Below are 23,806 nucleotides of genomic sequence, written 5' to 3'. Positions count from 1 at the left end.
GTTGTAGGGGTTTAATGGCACAGGCAGGGAGCCCAGCCAACAGCGAGTTGCAGTAATCCAGACGGGAGATGACAAGTGCCTGGATTAGGACCTGCGCCGCTTCCTGCGTGAGGCAGGGTCGTACTCTGCGAATGTTGTAGAGCATGAACCTACAGGAACGGGTCACCGCCTTGATGTTAGTTGAGAACGACAGGGTGTTGTCCAGGATCACGCCAAGGTTCTTAGCACTCTGGGAGGAGGACACAATGGAGTTGTCAACCGTGATGGCGAGATCATGCAACGGGCAGTCCTTCCCCGGGAGGAAGAGCAGCTCCGTCTTGCCGAGGTTCAGCTTGAGGTGGTGATCCGTCATCCACACTGATATGTCTGCCAGACATGCAGAGATGCGATTCACCACCTGGTTATCAGAGGGGGGAAAGGAGAAGATTAATTGTGTGTCGTCTGCATAGCAATGATAGGAGAGACCATGTGAGGATATGACAAAGCCAAGTGACTTGGTGTATAGCGAGAATAGGAGAGGGCCTAGAACAGAGCCCTGGGGGACACCAGTGGTGAGAGCACGTGGTGCGGAGACAGATTCTCGCCACGCCACCTGGTAGGAGCGACCTGTCAGGTAGGACGCAATCCAAGCGTGGACCTTGCCGGAGATGCCCAGCTCGGAGAGGGTGGAGAGGAGGATCTGATGGTTCACAGTATCAAAGGCAGCCGATAGGTCTAGAAGGATGAGAGCAGAGGAGAGAGAGTTAGCTTTAGCAGTGCGGAGCGCCTCCGTGACACAGAGAAGAGCAGTCTCAGTTGAATGACTAGTCTTGAAACCTGACTGATTTGGATCAAGAAGGTCATTCTGAGATTTTCTGATGTTTGAAACATCAAATAAAAAATAAACTTATCGCAGTATGGAATCACAATATATAGAATCACAATACATATCTTATCGACATCTAAGTATTGTGATTATGTCATATGGTGAGGTCCCTGGCAATTCCCAGCCCTAATTGTACACCTTTGATTCATTCTTTAGATACTGTTATTATTGTAGTCATTAGATATTATTGGGTTGCTTTGCAAGAAAAATCAGTCTTCACGCTACAGGTTTTACTGTCTTTACCTCCAGTGTCTATATCCAATGTCTTGACTGGTCAAAGGATGAAAGGCACTCATAAATCTCCCGACTGTTACTGGGTCATGTTCATTAGGGTACACCATAGAAAAAAGTTTTTCAATGTTTTTTTTTTTTATTGGAAGAAATTGAGATGGTATCTCTTTCAAAGCGTCTTCTGTTTTGTGCCTACTAAACACGACCCTGTCCTCCTCTCTCTCAGGTACTGTACTCCCCGACACAAGGACTTTGACGACCTGGAGAGGAAATACTGGAAGAACCTCACCTTTGTTTCGCCCATCTACGGCGCCGACGTCAGCGGCTCCATCTACGACCCGGTAAGTCAGCCCGGTGACAGCATTTCTAATCACATACATGGGTTGTGTAGCAAAATGTTCTGCAGCAGAACAAGTAAATGAGCATTTGTGGGACAAGTTTAGATGGTACCTCCCTGGTTTTGAAAAGTTGAAAATCCTATTATATAAAAGTTACTTAATAAACTTCTTTGGGATACGTTGAAGCAAGTTCCACTAGGTACCCTTTGGGACAGAGTTACTCAATTGTGTTGAATTCCTTACTTCCTTACTACTAGTTGTTTGGCCTTAATCCCATCTGGTGGTTAACATGTGTTATTACATGACCTTGAGAACTGCAATACAGTACAATGAACAAGATATTTCACTGGATTTATAAATGTGAAGTATCCGGTTGGCGTTTCCACCCACAACCAAATATGGTGATGAGAGAGAGCCCAGTGGCCGACAGTGGGAGAAGACGAAGCGAGATCGATTTTGGCCGCCGTTCTGCTAATTTTCATACAGTTTTTTATGTTTCCAAAACTAGATTCTGTAACAGAGTGAACAGCGTTTTGTAGACTTTACCCTTTGCTAAAGTTTTAAAAAATGGCGTTGTTTTGGAGTGCATGGGTAAATAGAGTTATTGCACAAGGCGTTCCCTAACGGAAACATGCAAATAAATGCTAGGACACGCCAATAGGATCTCACTAGCTCATGCTTGGCTTTGCTCACCGCCTTGCTTGTTCTGCCTTCTATGATTAATTTGCTCCCAATGGAAACAACAGGCCTTGGTCTATCTTGGGTTAGTTATACAAATCTTTTGAATGCAATGGCAATCTACTTTATTCACTGGGTAAATACTAACTGAAGTACAACTGTAACATAGCAACTCCATGTCGTAGGCCTTGGATTGTTCAATACATATTTATATAATTGTTTTCTTACCTTAAAAAAAAGCGTTTAGACTGTAATCCACTTAGGGCTGACCCCAATTAGTCGACTGGTCGATTATTTGGTCGTTAGGCTGTTGGTCGACCGAGATTGTTTTAGTCAAGCGGTAACAAATATATGGAGTACAAAAGTTTGGACACACCTACTCAAGTAGCCACCCTTCCCCTTTGACAGCTTTGCACGCTCTTGGCATTCGCTCAACCAACTTCATGAGGTAGTCACCTGGAATGCATTTCAATTAACAGGTGTGCCTTGTTCATTTGCGGAATTTCTTTCCTTCTTAATGCGTCTGAGCCAATCAGTTGTGTTGTGACAAGGTAAGGGTGGTATACAGAAGATAGCCCTATTTGGTGAAAGACCAAGTCCATATTATGGCATATTAACAGCTCAGATAGGCAAAGAGAAACAACAGTCCATCATTACTTTAAAACATGAAGGTCAGTCAATCCGGAAAAGTTTCTTCAAGTGCAGTTGGAAAAACCATCAAGCGCTATGATGAAACTGTCTCTCATGAGGCCACAGGAAAGGAAGACCCAGAGTTACCTCTGCTGCAGAGGATAAGACCATTAGAGTTACCAGCCTCAGAAATTGCAGCCCAAATAAATACTTCACAGAGTTCAAGTAACAGACACATCTCAACATCAACTGTTCAGAGGAGACTGCATGAATCAGGCCTTCATGGTCGAATTGCCACTACTAAAGTACACCAATAAGAAGAAGAGACTTGTTTGGGCCAATTAACACGATTAATGGACATTAGACCGGTGGATTTTTTTTTTTTTAGTCTGATGAGTCCAAATGTTTGATTTTTGGCCAAGAAGGAGAGTGATTGAATGCTGCATCGGATGACCTGGCCTCCACAATCACCCGACCTCAACCCAATTGAGATGGTTTGGGATGACTTGGACCGCAGAGTGAAGGAAAAGCAGCTAACACGTGCTCAGCATATGTGGGAACTCCTTCAAGACTGTTGGAAAAGCATTCCAGGTGAAGCTGGTTGAGAGAATGTCAAGAGAGTGTGCAAAGCTGTCAAGGCAAAGGGTGGCTACTTTGAAGAATCTCAAATATTAAATATATTTTAATTCGTTTAACACTTTTTTTGGAGCCTACATGATTCCATATGTGTTATTTCATAGTTTTTATTTCTTCACTATTATTCTACAATGTAGAAAATAGTAAAAATAAAGAAAAACCTTTGAATTACTTTAATTTCCTATAATTTGTCATCTAAAATGTTTGTTACTTTGGTTACGGTAATTTCTTTTAAAGCATTCAATATTATTCCAGTCTTCCTGTTCTCATTGTCAGAGTGGAGACATTGTTTGCAGAGTGCGCAACCTATGCTACACTTGTGAGAAACACGTTTTGGTTTATTTCATTCCATTTATTTAATTCCATTTACGGGTTCTGTCAATTTAGTCTTTAGTCTTTATTCCATTGTCTTTTGTTTGGAGCGCCCTGTCAATGTTGAGTCAGGACGCACACCCATGAAAGTAAGCCTAAGCTTCTCAAAGTAATGTGTTCTTCACCTCAAGCAGCAAGCAAGCAAATTCTGTTTTTACATCCATTGAGAATTGCAATAGTTCCTCAATGTATTTGAAAAATCTTTCTAGCTCTCTCCCTTTCGATTACCACTCAGTATGAAAGGGAAAAATGTAATGCTCTGATCCAGTGGAAACGTCATCAAATAGGCTTCTTATCAGTGCTTGACATGGACTGAAATAGTTTCCGCTACTCATTTTGTGTGCTGGTACTGTTTATATTTAGGTGCAGGAGCTCCACAGTACTTTTGAGCTAATATTCTACAAGTGGAACAGGAGGTCAAGCAGTAGAACATGTGAGGTGCCGGTACTCAACTCCGTTGAGCTCCTGTCCAAGTCAAGCACTGCTTCTTATCCCTTGTACAAATAGCCTACAGCTGTGTCTGTCCAGAGTTCGCTGGCACTGGAAACTGAGTGCCCAGAATATTTTATACAATGTTGCAAATTCGCTAGTGCAAACTTTGGGCCTGAGCAAAGTTAATAGTTGATACAATGTTTCAAGTTTGTTGCAGACAGGTCATGTGTAGCCAATGTGATTTATAGCATATGTATTGTATAATATTTATTTCGATTTGGATAGAATTTTGATTAACCACATGACAATGATTTTGAGATGTTATAAATTAAATTGTTTTTCGAAAATGTGCATATGAAGGCCATAACTGGCACAGATCGGTAGAAATGGTAAGATAAATTTGGCATTCCAAATGAGAAAGTTTGCCGACTCCTCGTGTAGCCTATTACCGGCAACTTCAGGAGAGTAATAGCAGAGTCTGGAAAAGCCAGCAGGAACTGGAGGAGAATAGTTGGTCCAGGTTAACCAGAAGAAAAATAACTTATCTAAATCTCTGGCGCCCTCTTGAGGCATCAAAACGTAAGCTTATAGCATCAGACAAGCTCAATGAACGTAGTTGATTTTATTAAAACACATAGGGTGTGCCTAATAAATGGGGGAAAATGCACGTTTAAACATTTTGGGCAATCGATTGATCGAAAGAGCAGACGACTTTCAGTCAACCAAGTTTTTTTGTTGTTGTCGGGGACAGCCCTAAATCCACATTTACATTTCATTGGTAAATGTAGCCAACATTCTTGAATCGGGTCACGGTGTTAAATGGATAGTTCACCCAAATTATAAATTGAAATATTTGAACATGAAACGAGAGGCTAATATCGACTTGACTTGAACAAAATGTGTGCCACAAATGCTAAAAAGTGAGCACTTGGAACCGTGGCCAGGTAAACAAAACAAAAGTACGGATTGCTTTCATAACTTGTCCATAGACTGCTTACAGGCTGGGGGAAGGAAACTGTCATTTTTTTTTTTTTGTATTTGATTTGGGTGAACTATCCCTTTTTAACCTCCCTTTTTTGTGTCTGTGTTTCCAGGAGATCGGTGAGTGGAACATCGGCCACCTGAACACGCTGTTGGACATGGTGGAGCAGGAGTGCGGCATCGTGATCGAGGGGGTGAACACGCCCTACCTGTACTTTGGCATGTGGAAGACCACCTTTGCCTGGCACACAGAGGACATGGATCTCTACAGTATCAACTACCTCCACTTTGGAGAGTCCAAGTCATGGTCAGTGGCTGTATTAGTGGTTTATCTCTCCATTCTTTGCATCTCTCTCGCTCTCTGTGTGTGTGTGTGTGTGTGTGTTACTTGTAGGTCTATAAAATGTGTGTGTTTTTCTGTGACTATGAGTGTCTCTGTGTCCTACAAGCAATTCGATTGTCCAGGCCCAACCATCCCATCACTCTTCGCTCGGTTGCAGGTAGCAGTACTGACCTTTCGGTTACTGGCCCAATGCCGCTCTAACCGCTAGGCTGCCTGCCACCCGTGCGACAGCTCTTTGCTTCAGTTGCATCTACATCAAAAAATGGCAAGCCAAAATTGTTCCTTGATTTCAGGATCTGGGCAGGCTTTGGCAGTTGCTTCTCAAGCATCTGTCATTCTTATACGTGTGTAAAACTTAATGTGAGTCCCTGTCTGTGAGTTGAGGAGACTTGTCATACATGCATTTGTGTACTTAAACAGATGGCCACTGGAGGACACTCTCGACTTACAAAAGTTTCTAAGGAGCCAGGTGGCTTCTGTCGTATAAAGCGTCTTCAATATTAGCAACATATTGACTTAAATTTGGTACTGTGTGTGTGTGTCATTGTATGAGTCTGTGAACACTTATGAGAGATTCTGGAGCGGCGCCTGAGACAGCGGTTTCCACCACCATCAGCAAAACACAGAATGATGGAATTTCTAGTGGAAGAATGGTGTCGCATCCCTCCAATAGAATTGTAGGCCAAAGTGCATTGAAGCTGTTCTGGCTCGTGGTGGCCCAACGCCCTATTAAGAAACTTTATGTCGGCGTTTCCTTTATTTTGGCAGTCTATAAGTCTCTAAAATCTAGGTGTGTGTGTGTGTGTATTTTTCTGTGAAGATGAGTGTGTCTGTGTCCAACAAGCAGTGAAATTGTCCAGGCCCAACCATCCCACCACTCGTCGCTAGGTAGCAGTAGCGCTCTTCGAACACCTCTCTCCCTCCCTCCCTCCCTCCCTCCCTCCCTCCCTCCCTCCCTCCCTCCCTCCCTCCCTCCCTCCCTCCCTCCCTCCCTCCCTCCCTCCCTCCCTCCCTCCCTCCCTCCCTCCCTCTTCCCATCATTTTCTAATTCCTCCTCTTGTAATACGACCGCCCTTCGAGACTCACTATTCCCAAAGGCCTCACTTGGCATCCAATTCTATTTCCTAGCGTTTATGGCTCTCCCAACACAAGTCACATAAAGAGCCTCTATTTGCCGACACATCTCCATCACTTTCGCGGCCATTTCACGTCAAGCGAATGGGGGAAACCAACACGACTGCGTAGGCCCAATAGTATCACGCACTCAAGGGGTTCGTTCCAAATGGCAACCTAATCCCTATATAGTGCACTAGTTTTGACTGGAGCCCTATGGGGAGAATAGGGTGCCATTTGGGTCGGGCCCAAAGACTTACAGCCACTCCCGGCTAAACGAGTTGCTCGGCGGCAAGGTAATGACGGTAGACGATAAGGGTATCGACAGAACGCTATTGGAGGGCGATGCTTCGTCAAAGTAACGGTAACGGAGGTGACCTCACTGGGCGACCTTGGTAGGGGCAATCCGGTGTAGGCGTCCGGCGCAGTCCCCGTCATCTGTAAACTGTGTCTGCAAGGTGAGAGCATGTCTTTCTCTCTCCTTCAATCTCTCTCCAGGGTCTCGCTGGGTGACTAATACCCGCTCCGCCATCAGAGAAGGATCGATCTCCTCCTCGTCCATTTCTCCTCTGTTATTTTAACCTTTCATCCCTTCATTTTAGTCCACCTTTCTTGCTAGGGATGTATTGACTGAAGCCTAGCTGGGTTATGTTTTTGACCATAGAATGGCAGTTTTTTCCCCTTTTTATTTATTGGAGGATACAAGTCTGCAAATATGACTTGAATATGACTGTAGTGATACACATGATAAAACATTTACCCTCAAGGAGTTTGCATTTTCCCCATCTCCGATTAACAAGAAAACACCCCAGCTTTCTTTCTGAAAGACAGAAATTGTCTTGTGGTAGATATCCTATACTTACTGTATATCGCTGGCGCTGTCATTTGAATGGGTACCTCAGACTAGGAGAAATGGCCATTATAATGTGTGGGTGACAAGGAGATTTTCATGGTGGCATTAGAAAAAGGGGCTCTGAACTAGAGCTGCAGGTCCCGACAGAGATCATTGCGGCATGGTCAGCACTGTTCATGCTGCAGTTTGGAGCGGACTGACAACTTTGGGAAGGAAAAATATATTTCTGCTTTGTATGCGTTAGCCTACATATTGTGTTAAAAGCACATCTTTGTCGCACGCACACTCAGAATTCGCTGCTTTAAGTTTAAGTAGCCTACCTCTCTCCTAGTTGGGCGTGCGAGATCAAGTGTTCCTAGGACCTATATGTGGGTCTCAATGAAATGGAGTAGGCTACCTAATGCATGGGCGGAGAATCACGTGGCAGTCATCTTTTCCAAGGAAATGTAATCAAATCAAATTTAATTTGTCACATGCGCCGAATACAAAAACTAGATCTTACCGTGAAATGCTTACTTACAAGCCCTTAACCAACAATGCAGTTCAAGAAATAGAGTTAAGAAAATATTTCCTAAAAAAAATAAAGTATAAAATAAAAGTAATAGCAATAACAACGCTACTGTATATACAGGGGGTACCGGTACCGATTCAATGTGTGGGGGTACAGGTTAGTCGAGGTAATTTGTATATGTTGGTAGGGGTAAAGTGACTATGCATAGATAATAAACAGCGTTAGCAGCAGTGTAAAAACAATGTAAATAGTGGCCATTTTGATTAATTGTTCCGCAGTCTTATGGCTTGGGGGTAGAAGCTGTGAAGGAGCCTTTTGGGACCAGACTTGGCACTCACCGCTTGCCATGTGGTAGCAGAGAGAACAATCTATGACTTGGGTGACTGGAGTCTTTGACACTTTTGACACCGCCTGGTATGTAGGTCCTGGATGGCAGGAAGCTTGGCTCTAGTGATGTACTGGGCCGTACGCAATACCCTCTTAGCGCCTTATGGTCGGATGCCGAGCAGTTACCATACCAGGCGGTGATGCAACCCGTCAGGATGCTCTCGGTGGTGCAGCTGTAGAACTTTCTGAGGATCTGGGGACCCATGACAAATAATTTCAGTCTCCTGAGGGGGAAAAGGTGATGTCGTGCCATATTCACGACTGTCTTGGTGTGTTTGGACCATGATAGTTTGTTGGTGATGTGGACACCAAGGAACTTGAAACTCTCAACCCGCTCCACTACAGCCCCCGTCGATGTGAATGGGGGTGTGTTCTGCCCTCCTTTTCCTGTAGTCTACGATCAGCTCCTTTGTCTTGATCACATTAGGGGAGAGGTTGTCTTCCTGGCACCACACTGGCAGGTCTCTGACCTCCTCCCTATAGGCTCTGTCGGTGATCAGGCCTACCACTGTTGTGTCGTCAGCAAACTTAATGACGGTGTTGGAGTCGTGCTTGGCCACGCAGTCGTGGGCGAACAGGGAGTACAGGAGGGGACTGAGCACGCACGCCTGAGGGGCCCCAATGTTAAAGATCAGCGTGGCGGATGTGCTGTTGCCTACCATTACCACATGGGGGCGCCCCGTCAGTCTAGGATCCAGTTGCAGACGGAGGTGTTTAGTCCCAGGGTCCTTAGCTTAGTGATGAGCTTTGAGGGCACTATGGTGTTGAACGCTGAGCTGTAGTCAATGAATAGCATTTTCACATAGGTGTTCCTTTTGTCCAGGTGGGAAAGGGGAGTGTTGAATGCAATAGAGATTGCATCATCTGTGGATTATGGTGTTGATATGAGCCATGACCAGCCTTTCAAAGCACTTCATGGCTACAGACGTGAGTGCTACGGGTCGGTAGTCATTTAGGCAGGTTGCCTTGGTGTTCTTGGGCACAGGAAACATGCTGGTATTAGACTCAGTTAGGGACAGGTTGAAAATGTCAGTGAAGACACTTGCACGTTAGTCAGCGCATGCTCGGAGTACACGTCCTGGTAATCCGTCTGGCCTTGTGGCCTTGTGAATGTTGACCTGTTTAAAGGTCATACTCACATCGGCTACGGAGAGCTTGATCACACAGTCGTCCGGAACAGCTGATGCTCTCATGCATGTTTCAGTGTTACTTGCCTCAAAGCGAGTTTAGACGTAATTTAGCTCGTCTGGTAGGCTCGTGTCACTGGGCAGCTCGCGGCTGTGCTTCCCTTTGTAGTCTGTAATAGTTTGCAAGCCCTGCCACATCTGACGAGTATCGGAGCCGGTGTAGTACGATTCAATCTTAGTCCTGTATTGACGCTTTCCCTGTTTGATGGTTCGTTGGAGGGCATAGCGGTACTTCTTATAAGCTTCCCGGTTAGAGTCCCGGTCCTTGATAGCGGCAGCTCTACCCTTTAGCTCAGTGTGGATGTTGCCTGTAATCCATGGCTTCTGGTTGGGGTATGTACGTATGGTCACTGTGGGGACAACGTCATCGATGCACTTATTGATGAAGCCAGTGACTGATGTGGTGTAATCCTCAATGCCATCGGAGGAATCCCAGAACATATTCCAGTCTGTGCTAGCAAAACAGTCCTGTAGCTTAGTATCTGCTTCATCTGAACACTTTTTTATTGACATAGTCACTGGTGCTTCCTACCTTAGTTTTTGCTTGTAAGTAGGAATCAGGAGGAAATAATTATGGTCAGATTTGCCAAATGGAGGGCGAAGGAGACCTTTGTGTGTGTCTGTATGTGGAGTAAAGGTGGTCTAGAGTCCCCCCCCCCTCTGGTTGCACATTTAACGTGCTGGTAGAAGTGAGTTAAAACAGATTTAAGTTTCCCTGCATTAAAATCCCCGGCCACTATGTGCACCGCCTCTGGATGAGCGTTTTCCTGTTTGCGTATGGTCGTATACAGCCCATTGAGTGCGGTCTTAGTGCCAGCATCGGTTTGTGGTGGTAAATAGACAGATACAAAGAATATAGATGAAAACTCTCTTGGTAAATAGTGTGGTCTACAGCTTTTCATGAGATACTCTACCTCAAGCGAGCAAAACCTCGAGACTTCCTTAGATTTTGGCCACCAGCTGTTTACAAATATACATAGACCGCCATCCCTTGTCTTACCAGAGGCCGCTGTTGTATCCTGCCAAAAAACGTAAAACCCGCAAGCTGTATATTATTCATGTCGTTGTTCAGCCACGACTCGGTGAAACATAAGATTACAGTTTTTAATGTCCCGTTGGTAGGATATATGTGATCGTAGTTAGTCTATTTTATTATCCTTTGATTGTGCGTTGGCTAATAGGACCGATGGTAATGGGAGATTACCCACTCGCCGTCGGATCCTTACAAGGCACCCAGACTTACTTCCCCGGTATCTCCATCTCTTTCTCCTGCGAATGACGGGGATGAGGGCTTTATTGGGTGTCTGAAGTAAATCCTCCCCGTCTGACTCGTTAAAGAAAAAGTATTCCTCCGGTACCGGGTGAGTAATCTCTGTCCTGATATCTAGAAGCTCTTTTCGGTCGTAAGACACGGTGGCAGAAACATTATGTACAAAATAAGTTACAAATAACATGAAAAAACACACACAATAGCACAATTGGTTAGGGGATTGTAAACCGGCAGCCATCTCCTCCTGCGCCATTTCATTATACCATGGAGAGAGAGCATTGCGCGTTTTCATTTTCAATGAATATTGATTACTCATTTATTTGTCTCTGCCTGCAAATCCTCTTCCTAAAGGTAGGCTATATCCTATGTGTGACTCGTTTCAGGAAACTATGCGTATTTCACGCGTCACTACTTCACAGGAGAGCCATTTGAATGTAAACGGTTTATTTATTTATCAAAATGCGTTTTTTGCCGAAATGCCTTCTGGAACATGTGAACTTCCATGTGCCTTAATAACTTGTATGCTATCTTTAAATACGTTTTTTTTTTAAGTATGAGCTTAGTTGGTTTAGCTCCGGAAACAGGCAGCAACCTTCCCGCTAGCCATGATTGGCTGAGATAATGAGTGGGCTGGACATGCCGAGAGATGAGTTTTGATTTGTCTGCTATGTAGCACGCTTCTGTCTATAATATGAGCTGGTCAGTATGTGTAGGTAATCCTTTCTAAGGCAGCTTTTTTGAAAGATATCACGTAGTAGAACTGCATAAGTGTTGCTCTCCACTTTCTGGAGGACCGAGGTTTGAAATCACTGGCATTTGAGTATGATTGCTAAGGAGATGGAGAAAATTCTGGCGTTTGATTGCAAATATGCAGACGGAGTCAAAAAGAGAACACACAGAAGGCTGTTGTATAAAACATCTGTCTCCGGATTACATCTTCAATCTAAGGGCAACCATGGCATCCGTGACAGTGGGAAAAGCATCCATCCATGTTTACGGGTAAGAGAGTAGCTAGCTACATTTTCAGATATTATACGTTTCTAATTCTGTGCAGAAAGTTTTTATTTCAAGTTAGTGTACTGTTAGCTAGCTAGCTAGCTATTGTTAGCTGGCTGGCTAGCTAGCTAATGTTACGTGTATGATCTGTGTAGTAATATTATTTCATATCTCAGAGCCATTTGCATTGCTAGTTATTAGCCTAATATTAGCTAGCTAACATTTACCCTGGTCGGTTAGCTACCTGCAGATTCATGCAGGGTAGTAACGTTATGAGTTGGGATTATGGTTCATTGTTTAGCTAGCTAGCTACATGTCTAAACAAAGACTCCACTATGCAAGTAACTATTTCAAAGGAATGTTCATGATGTCACTGCGACAACTGTTGATCGATGTAGCTGGTAAATTCGCTCGGGCTATCTACTCCGATTTTAGAGCAGGTCTCCGGCTGGCAAGTGAGCTGCGTCACATACGCCTAAAATAACATTGCGGGACTGTGATTGGGTTCGGGAACCAGTTCTTGCGGTAGCGTGTGGGAGTCGAACGGAAGTCAGACCTCTACTCTGAACAGAATATTTGCTGAGCCTCATATTTGCTGAACGCTCATTACTGCACAGGCAGACTTTTCTGCTTCTCACTCTTCCTCCTTCACTCTTCCTCCTTCTCTCTTGCTCTCTTTCCCTCCTTTGCGCTCTCGCACTCAATTTCTTGCCCTCTCTTTCTGTTTTTGATTCTCCTTTCGCTCTCTCTCTCCATCTTTTTGATTCTCTCTCTCTCACCTTCCTATTCCTCACTCTCTTGGAGGTCCCCGGCTCCTTGTCTGTGCAACTCAGAGACAAGGACTCAGTTTTTCTTTATTTTCGAACTCTCATTAAGTCTCTCTCCCCTCCCTAGTTTTTAAAGCCGTCCCCTCAGTGGGGGGGGGGGGGGGGGTCTACAGTACCTGCCCATGCTTGGAGCGTACCACTCAATACCAGCATCACACTGTGTGTGTGTGTAGGGTTGTGACGGTCATGACATTTTGTCAGCCGGTTATTGTCATGCAAATGTTTAGCATCTCCAGGCCTCCACGCATTCAAGCCACTGATGCACGCCTTTTGGAACATGTACATTTAAAAAAGTCGAGTGAATCCATTTAATTTACACCATCACAATAAATCCATTATTTATTTTAGGCAGGTTTAAAGAAACCTTATATGATAAATGTATTTCAGAAGAACAGATTATGAGTTGGCCTACTGTATGTTATATGGCTACTGTATGTTATATGGCTATGCGCCATGCCATAGGCTGTAAGCTTGTTCATTTAGCAGACAAGATATGCTTATAAGTCAAATGCCATTATTTTATGTTACTTGATTTTATAGTAAGAAGAATATAATGAGCTTTGCCGAATAAAATAGAAAGGATATTTGTCCCATTCAGAGCGAGTGCGCATATGAAGTGGCTATGTTATAGACACATCCTATGTGTTTTGATAAAATCACTTGTCTGATGCTTTATGAGCTCTTTTTTTGATGAAATAATTAAAACACACAAATTACTAGAGGGAGTCCAACTGCAATTGATTTGTGCCAGACTGCGCTGTGGAGAAGAGGGGGGGAAAAATGGCAGCGAGTGACAGTGTGACTAGCACCCGTTGTCTCTCTCTCGCACGGCGGTGAGATATTTTGTAGGTAATATGTCAGCCTATTAATTATGATTGATATATTTTTTCCCCCTATTACTAGGCTATTCAAAATCAAATACAAATTCACTGTAATTGTAGGCTAACTCTAAGCCGTCCTGCACAATCAATGCACCAACAGCATCACCTACGTCTATATTTTCTCTACCAGACTCATGGATAGCAAGTTTGGAGCATAACATAAGGTAACCAGTCCATCCAGTATGCATAATAATACAGTCCACAATCAAAGGCGATTTACTAGAAATTGTTTAATTTTGGAGTATAGCTTAGACCAATTATGTACCAAAGACATCTGAAATCTTTTTTTATATTTTTTATTTTTGCCGTGCGTAATATGTGGTAGGCTATTTAGGTTTTTGTATTGTATACCGGCACAATTATTATTTGAATATTTTGTAAAAATTAGGGGGGGCTTGGGCTCATAAATGGCCTATGCATATGCATAAGCTCTAATATGCATATGGTTGTTTTGAATGAACCTTAGAAAGCACTGTCCAATTCGTTATGTTTGGCTTTGAAACAACATCCACAACGTCCATGTTTTCCACTCAGTTTCAACCTGTCGTTGAACTTCTTTCTTCTAATTGATCATCACAGGGAGGTGAGTTTTAAAAGCATGATACTGTTTTGATGATAAGTGTTTGATGTGATTTTTAGATTGCATTTGCATTGATGTCAGAGTGGTTAGTGGGGCAAAAGAGCCCTGAGTGCCAGGCCATTAGTGACCTGATGGTCGTTTAGAGAGTTGGGTACTACCAACACATGTCCAGAGTGCATAAGAGGAGATTACCGTGACTCAACGGTCACCTGGAATTTGACTGCGGTCGTGACTCATGACTCATGTTTGTGTGCCTGTGTGTGTTCCTGAGCCCTCTCCTGCACCTCCACTCTATCCCACCACTCTCCTCTTTTCCTTTTTGTCTCAGTGTGGTTCCTATTCGTCTCAATGCTTCTCTCATTGCTTTAGCCCTCTCCCTTAGGGCTGGTCTTGGGTTGTGCAACGAGGTGTTTGTGTGTGTCTCAGCGAGCGTATGGTGGCTACACAGGCCTGGAGTGTACCAATCAATACCAGCGTGTGTGTGTGTGAATATTTTGAATGCGTGTTTCTCCATGTCCCTGCTTCCCCATCCCTGCAGTGGGATGTCATTAGAAGCAGCAGCGCAGTCAGTCTGTGTCCCAGCCCTGCTCCATCAAGAGACATGTTCATAATAATATAGCATTTCGAGAGCACATTCCCCGTGCTCAATGTGCATCAGGTAGAAAGTTCAACACAAAGAAACGGCATCAATAAGTAGAAACTACGGTCACAATGCATCAAAACATTACCTCCTAATTACGACTAATGTTCCATTAGCCATCACTCTACTGCTCTATCTATAAAACCCATCCTTTACAGTCTCTCTTTATCTGCTAGAGAACTGCTTTCATTTTTAGAATGAAGCCTTTATGCCTGGGCACAAAAACAGAGAGGCGGTGTCCAAAATGGCACCCTATTCCCTATTCGGTACACTCCTTTTGATCAGAGCCCTAGTCAAAAGTAGTGCACTACACAGGAAATAAGGTGTGATTTGGGAAACAACCAGAGCCTCTCCATTATAATAGAGAGGGGTTGTCATGCTTCAGTAGCACCTCTTGATCCACTCTCTAGTCTCCCCTCCTAGCAACCCTCTCAACCATCTGAAAGATATCTTTTCCTCCTCCCCTCTTCTTCTTCTCCTCCTTCTCCCTCCCCATCATCTCCCTCTTCTTACACATGCCCCTGTGAGGAAAAGCAATATTTCCTTGTCACTCTTTAAAAGTAAATTTACTCACATGGATGCACCCCTCAACTATGTTTAACTGTGAATGTGCGCGTACACACACACACACACACACACACACACACACACACACACACACACACACAGTACAGTATATGTTTTACTATCCTTGTGGGGACCTAAAATAGATTTCCAGTCAAAGTCCTATTTACCCTAACCCTTAAGTTAACCCTAACCCTCAACCTAAAAAAACCTAGCCTTTGTCCTGGGAAATGTCCCCACGGGAGAGAATTTTCCTTTTTTTTAAAAAACTATTTCTGGTACCCACAAGGATAGTAATACACACACACACACACACACTCTCTATCCTACTTCTCTTTTTGAAATTGAATAGTTTTCACTTTTGGGGTAATTACAGTATGTTAAACTGTGTGCAAGGAGCTGTTTGCCTAACCCCCCTGTGCAGCCACTGTGAAATTAACTCCATTCCTCTCCAACTCTGCTCCCATCAAAGTCATATTTCCCCCCCCGAAGATCTGCTGTCAGATGCTTTAACGATTGGCTGGCTGTTTGCGAAGCATCGAGCAGAGAGTAAGAAAAACTGCTAAAAAAAAATAAATGTTAAGGTTGGGTGGAACAGACTTTAAAACGGAGCAAGAGCCCATTATTAATTCATTGTTCGCTCCTTTTTGTGGTTTTATTGGGTAGTAGACGCTGTTTTTGTGTCTTCAGGTAGGAAAGAGATGAGAGTTCACTTAAGAGAGACGTCAGTGCTACAGTCTTGTTACACTGTAAGTGTTTCATGAATAAAGATTGGATTGGGAATAGTTCTAATCGTCTAATCAATGATATCGTGGTCATCCAGATTCATGCTGATCATTTCAGTAGCCTGGTCCCAGACCTGTTTGTATTGTCTTGCCAACTCCTCTGGTCGTTGTCACGGTATTTGGTAACATAGAATAGCACAAACGGATCTGGGCCCAGGCTATCATTTCAGTTGTGTAGTTTAACATGGATATGACAACATTATTTGGCGTTAACTCAGCACATGTGGCGTCCCCAGTCAGCACAAGACGTTGAAAAGCAAACAACCAAAAATATGTATTTTCAACGTCCTTTTGTCCATAGGGATAGGAGGGATGGCCTTCTATCCTACAGTGCATTCTGAAAGTATTCAGACCCCTTGACTTGTTACACTTTTTGTTACGTTACAGCCTTATTCTAAAATGGATTAAATAAATGTTTTTCCTCATCAATCTACACACAATACCCCATAATGACAAAGCCAAAACAGGTTTTTTGAATATTTTTCAAAGATATTAAAAATTAAAAACAGATACATTATTTACATAAGTATTCAGACCCTCTGTTATGAGACTTGAAATTTATCTCAGTTGCATCCTGTTTCCATTGGTCATCCTTGAGATGTTTCTACAACTTGATTGGAGTCCACCTGTGGTAAATTCAATTGATTGGACATGATTTGGAAAGGCACACACCTGTCTATATAAGGTCCCACAGTTATCAGTGCATGTCAGAGCAAAAACCAAGCCATGAGGTTGAAGGAATTGTACGTAGAGCTCCGAGATAGGATTGTGTCAAGGCACAGATCTGGGGAAGGGTACCAGCATTGAAGGTCCCCAAGAACACAGTGGCCTCTTCATTCTTAAATGGAAGAAGTTTGGAACCACCTCTTCCTAGAGCTGGCTCCCTGGCCAAACTGAGCAATTGGGGGAGAAGAGCCTTGGTCGGGGAGGTGACCAAGAACCCAATCTCTGTGGAGATGGGAGAACCTTCCAGAAGGACAACCATCTCTGCAGCACTCCACCAGTCAGGCCTTTATGGTAGAGTGGCCAGACGGAAGCCTCTCCTCAGTAAAAGGCACATGACAGACTACTTGGAGTTTGCCAAAAGGCACCTAAAGGACTCAGACCATGAGAAACAAGATACTCTGGTCTGATGAAACCAAGATTGAACTCTTTGGCCTGAATGCCAAGCGTCATGTCTGGAGTAAACCTGGCAACATTCCTACGGTGAAGGATAGTGGTGGCATGATCATGCTGTGGGAATGTTTGTCAGTGGCAGGACTGGGAGACTAGTCAGGATCGAGGGAAAGATCAACGGAGCAAAGTACAGAGATTCTTGATGAAAAGCTGCACCAGAGCGCTCCGGACCTCAGACTGGGGCAAAAGTTAACCTTCCAACAGGACAACAACCCTAAGCACACAGCCAAGACAACACAGGAGTGGCTTCGGGACAAGCGTCAACTTCCTTGAGTGGCCCAGCCAGAGCCCGGACTGAACCCAATCAAACATCTCTGGAGAGACCTGAAAATAGCTGTGCAGCAACACTCCCCATCCAACCTGATAGAGTTTGAGAGGATCTGCAGAGCTTGTAGCGAAGTAATACCCAAGAAGACTCTAGGCTGTAATCGCTGCCAAAGGTGATTCAACAAAGTAGAGTAAAGGGTTTAAATACTTATGTAAATTTGCCAACATTTCAAAAAAAAAAAATAATAATAATAATATTAAAAAAGGGGTTTTCTTTGTCGTTGTGGCGTATTGTGTGTAGAATTTTATTTTTTAAATCAATTTTAGAATAAGGCTAGGCACAGCAAAATGTGGAAAAAGTGAAGGGGTCTGAATACTTTCTGAATGCACTGTATATCTGCTCCAAATGTCTCTACTCTAATCTTAACCCATCTGCTCTGTCATTCCCTTATGGACATGAATACCCGAATCAAGACTCAAACAACCATATGTCTTCTGGCTGTTACCAAATACACCCCTTTTTTTATAATGACCTTTGGATATTGATTGTGTTTCCTTGATGAAAGAGTTCTCCAGATGAAAAACGAACCCAATAGATGTAAGATAGAGTTTGGATGTATTGGAATTCAAATTTCAGTAGTTTCAACACACACACACACACACACACACACACACACACACACACACACACATACACAGGAACACCAAGTAGCTCTCTCTGCCTTTTGCGACAGGGCTGGCTGAGAAAAGAGACATCAAATTAGTATCGACCGTCTGTGGCACTTCATGCACAAAATCAAATTTGCTGCTACTAATGTCCTCTTGAGTTGTTAGCAGGCGGGGCAGCAACAGGCCTCCTGGTTGGATATCTGGCGTGCATTCTGAATCCTTTTTAGAAGACATAGACAGGTGACTTTCCCAAAGTCATAAAGATCGTCTTTAGCACTAGATCATCTTGGTAGGCAATGGACGAACAATCATCTCTTTATGCAATTTTTTATTTTTGTTTTGTTTGTTTTTTTAAACCCAGACGAGTAGAGGATAGAGAGAGAATATGACTACTCATGTCTGTTGAACTACAATGTCTCTGTGTGCTTTATTGACGAAGATCTTGATTCTTCATAGAAATGCAAGGTTGTTGCAGATCAATTGGTTTAGCTGTGTCAGCACGACCTAGGTTGTAATCCTTAGATATCAAAACCCAGATGAATTTAATAGCCGTGAGCAACAATAGTGAACACTGATGTACTGTGATTGATTTAGAGTTTATTCTACAGGATATTGATTTTGTATTTTGAACATGCTTTGATGACTTTGGTTCCCTTGGTAACCTAGTTGAATGCATTCATGGTTTAGGTTAAAATTACAAATGTCGCTTACAAAATTCTATTTGCCCGTACCCATATCCTCCCAATTCTTAGCCATTCACAAGAATACCTCAATAGGATACGTTTCAATCTTATTCATCGTGATCTAAAAGAAAAACACAGTTTCCCAAACTCGGTCTTCCAAACTTGATGTAAAAGACTAAACTGATCCCGTGTCAGCACTTGTACTCAAACAGGCTTCATGCATATAGACTATGGTCAACATGACAAAATAGCATTTTGACAATAGCTGGTAGTTGACCCCTGTTACTAGTTTGTCGTCTACAGACCTGCTTCCCTGTCCATGTGTGTTTTAGTATAAACATAAAAATCTGACTTGTTTCTTTAACATGTTAGACGCTTTAGCGAGGAGAGGAGGCGTGGGTTTTAAGAAGACAGCCCGTTGAGGGGATGCGTTTATGCCATGTGGTGTTACATCGCAATTAGATTGTCAAGTTCAGTTTGTTTGTGCTTCTGCATCTCCTGTGGCGTGTGAAGGACAGAGAAGTGAATGTAGGGTTTTGTCATGTTTTAATGAATTTCCTTTCATGTTTGGTGTGTGTGTGTGTGTGTGTGTGCATGCGACTATGTGCACTCATGTAGTGGCAGAATGTGTCTGTGATTTTTAACTAAATGTGTGTGCGTGTGTGTGTGTGTGTTCATTACATTACATATGGATGTTGTAGGCCTACATGTTCCCACTAGGGATTTGAAATAATTTCACTATTCGAATAGTATGATGAATTTTTGTCAGATATCCAGATAGTCGAAATACATGTGGATTTTAACCTGAGCACTGCTGAGCGAGAGGCTGGCGCTCTATTGCTGCAGCTGCTGTGGGGCTGGTGAGATGGGAGCGAGCAAGACGAGGTGAAGAGAGAGCTGCAGTACCCAAGGCAACTAGGCTACAGCCAAGACTTGCTAACTTGTAGCAGCCACAATGTTATTTATCATCCCATATAACGGTGCCTGTCTTGACTGGAGTAACCTAGAGCAGATAGCCTGCTAGGGTATAGCTACCTAGGGTAATTATTGAGGCCACATGATGCGCTTTCTACCCCCATTCAGATAAAACAACAGCCTACCTGTTGGTTGCTCATTGTAGCCTACTCCTTTTTAATTCTGTAATTTTATTCCATCTTGCATCCCATTAGTGAACTCTCACTCCACTTACTACACATTGAACCTCTTTGCTGCTTTGGTTGGCCAACATGAACAACAAGCTACACACTTGGAGGCTACTACACTAAAAAAGTTTGTTTTTATTAAATTAATATTTTGAAATGTCACGGTATATCCTTGTATGTAACAATGTCACATGGATATTTTTATGTCATTTTAGAAACGCATTTTCAGGGTTAAAATAGGCCTATCATTTTTTTGCGGTGCACAAATGAAAACTCGCAAGTGTTCGAATGCTAACATCTGTTCAGATATTCGAATAACCGTAATAATCAACTTTGCCGCGATCTCACTAGAGCACTCGCACGTCACTTGATCCCCCCCACACACTCCCAAAGACTAGACCCCCCCCCCACACACACACACACACAGACCAGTCGAACACTTACCTACAAGCTTTTCCTCAAACTGTCAAATATTCCCCCACGCAGCTCCTGACTCCTCTCAACAGTAGTAGTAGTAGCAGCAGCAGCAGTAAAAACAATCTCATCTCACTGCTGAAGAGAAAGGGAAAAGTTCACAGACCTTTCATTTACTCTGTGTTCTTTGTTTGTTTATTTCGGTCTGGCGCTGGCAAGGAGACGTGCCGCTGCCATGACAACAGTGGTCCAGGGAGGATGTAATAGAGGTAGATGTGATGATTGCCTGATTAGATGTTTGAAGGAAGGGCTCATCTGTGCACACACACTCGCACAATACACACACACACACACACCTGACAAAGGCGTGTGTTAGTTAGAGAATGTGAGAATCCCCAGGGGGTGCCAGCAAGGTTTTCTTTTGATTCCCGTGAAGAGACACACACACACACACACACACGACTTATTAGCATTGTAATATTGACATCAACACCATTATCCCAGAAACCCTAAGCTCACTCCAATTTGCATAGTGCACCAACAGATCCACAGATGATGCAATCTCTATTGCACTCCACACTGCCCTTTCCCACCTGGACAAAAGGAACACCTATGTGAGAATGCTATTCATTGACTACAGCTCAGCGTTCAACACCCTAGTGCCCTCAAAGCTCATCACTAAGCTAATGACCCTGGGACTAAACACCTCCGTCTGCAACTGGATCCTGGATTTCCTGACGGGCCGCCCCCAGGTGGTAATGGTAGGTAACAACACATCCGCCACGCTGATCCTCAACACTGGGGCCCCTCAGGGGTGCGTGCTCAGTTCTCTCCTGTACTCCCTGTTCACACATGACTGCACGGCCAGGCATGATTCCAACACCATCATTGACTTTGTTGATGACACAACAGTGGTAGGCCTGATTACCAACAATGATGAGATAGCCTATAGGGAGGAGGTCAGAGACCTGACCGTGTGGTGCAAGGACAACAACCTCCCTAGTCATAGACTGTTCTCTCTGCTACCGGAACACCAAGTCTAGGTCCAAGAGGCTTCTACCCCCAAGCCATAAGACTCCTGAACAGCTAATCAAATGGCTACCCAGACTATTTGCATTGCCCTCCCCCCTCCCCACGCTGCTGCTACTCTCTGTTATTATCAATGCATAGCCACTTTAATAACTCTACCTACATGTACATAATTACCTCAATTTCAAAAAACACCGGTGCCCCCCACACATTGACTGTACCGGTACCCCCTGTATATAGCCCCGCTATTGTTATTCACTGCTGCTCTTTTAATTATTTGTTATTCTTATCTCATACTTTTGGGGGGATTTTTTTTCTTAAAACTGCATTGTTGGTTAAGGGCTTGTAAGTAAGCATTTCACTGTAAGGTCCACACCTGTTGTATTCGGCGGCATGTGACAAATGGCATTTGATTTGATTTGAAACGTCTGCATGTTGGCCCTCTTCTACCTAACGGTGGTGTATTCCCCTATCTGCCCACCAGGTGGCAGTCTAACACAGCTGCATCTCGCCATATACTCCAGTAGATGTCTTTCTATTCCGATCACATAAACAGGGCTTTGGCCAGAGGGAGGGTGAGGCGCTAGTTTTGCTTTCCCTAAACTGGAGGAAATAATTGTGATAATGATGATGTTAATAACAAGAGCAATGAAAGCTCTGAGTCTCTAATGCGGATGGAGAGAGCTTTGGCCTCTCTTCTTCTCTTGTTTTCTGATGATTTCATTTGGAACAGGGGGGGAATGGAGCACTACAAAGATGACTACAAAGTCCTCAGTCATTTGATTTCTCCAAGATGTTTTTTGATGAATTCCCTTTTAATGTTTGGAGTATTAGCCGAGTTAAGTGTGTTTTTGTGTGTGTTCGCGCGTGTGTAATGAGGATTTTTTTTTTTTTAATAAATTTTACCCCCTTTTCTCCCCAATTTTCGTGGTATCCAATCGCTAGTAATTACTATCTTGTCTCATCGCTACATCTCCCGTACGGGCTCGGGAGAGACGAAGGTCGAAAGCCATGCGTCCTCCGAAGCACAACCCAACCAAGCCGCACTGCTTCTTAACACAGCGTGCCTCCAACCCGGAAGCCAGCCGCACCAATGTGTCGGAGGAAACACTGTGCACCTGGCCCCCTTGGTTAGCGCGCACTGCGCCCGGCCCGCCACAGGAGTCGCTGGAGCGCGATGAGACAAGGATATCCCTACCGGCCAAACCCTCCCTAACCCGAACGACGCTAGGCCAATTGTGTAATGAGGACTTTGACAAGAGAACTAAGCATAATAAGCTTGAGTATTCTCACTGGTGATAGCAGACTTATGTCTTTGGAGAGAGACGTGTATCTGGATGTGTAAAGTGGAGGTGAACTACTGTCTGTCTGTGTGTGCGAACAAGAGGTATAGCATTGTCCATTTCCTCTCCTAAAGACTGTAAAAAGAGGAGGAGATGGAGTTCCCTTCATTTCGCGCCATATTCACTCTTCTTTTCTCCCCGCCACCCACCTTATTTTCTCTCTTCTCCCTCTTTCCTTCCGTTCAGGTACGCCATCCCACCTGAGCACGGCAAGAGGCTGGAGAGACTGGCGCAAGGTAAGACTATCCTGGCGCACGCATACACACTGAGACAGACAGCCTTGATTCATGTTAAACAAATATCCACCTGATAGTGACTATAGAGTGGCCTGTTAATTGTCTGGCCTCTCCATCAACTGCTGTTAAAACTAGCGCGATGCAATGGAAAAGGCCTTTAAAAGGCCGACGACGCAGAGAGTGTAGCCTTCCTCTTCACATTTCTCGCTCCTTCTTCCCAGGAAAGAAAATGCACTACAGACTCCTATGCCCTTTTTGTTGTGGCTGTGAATAACGCTTAAAACGGCCAGTTAATTTCTTTATTTAATAGCGCTTCAAGTACTGTACAACACGTTGTGTTGTGAATGGGTAAGAACGTCGTGGCGTAATGACGGTAGGGCTTGCACAATATTCATATAGTCGTGTAACACACCATTATGGACAATAACTGTGGACTTAAGACCATCATCATAATTGTCTTAATACATATATTTTGTGTATACAGAAGTAGTAGAAAATATGTCTTTTCAAGTAGATACAGTTCACCCAATAGCAGTCTCAAACGTTTTACATGAGTAAGTTTAAAGTTGGTAGTCATTTTACGAGCAGAATGGCACAGTCGGGAGGAAAAACTTCCTTTCCAAAAGTTTCAAGCAGTCGAAACCGTTCATTTTTTGAGGACGGGGGAGACACCAAAGCTGTGTTGTATTCGTTAGGTATGTCGTAAATGTCTTGAATGCTTTGCTTGTGGAGCAGAGGGTTACACAT

The 23,806-nt window shown here is 43.7% G+C and overlaps 1 protein-coding gene across 4 annotated transcripts in view; it reads left to right on the top strand.

Moving 5' to 3' along the window:
* The window catches only part of LOC139540711 (lysine-specific demethylase 4B-like), an 82,006-nt gene that overhangs the window by 10,408 nt on the left and 47,792 nt on the right, over nt 1-23,806 (top strand). For all 4 annotated transcript variants that reach the window (XM_071344605.1, XM_071344606.1, XM_071344604.1 and 1 more), the window contains exons 4-6: nt 1,323-1,437; nt 5,277-5,470; nt 23,010-23,059. In XM_071344605.1, the coding sequence (XP_071200706.1) occupies nt 1,323-1,437; nt 5,277-5,470; nt 23,010-23,059 (359 nt within the window). The remainder of the gene's footprint in view (nt 1-1,322; nt 1,438-5,276; nt 5,471-23,009; nt 23,060-23,806) is intronic.

This window comes from Salvelinus alpinus, chromosome 16 (assembly GCF_045679555.1).
Source record: "Salvelinus alpinus chromosome 16, SLU_Salpinus.1, whole genome shotgun sequence".
Taxonomy (NCBI): domain Eukaryota; kingdom Metazoa; phylum Chordata; class Actinopteri; order Salmoniformes; family Salmonidae; genus Salvelinus; species Salvelinus alpinus.
This window is presented reverse-complemented; position numbering and strand designations above follow the sequence as displayed.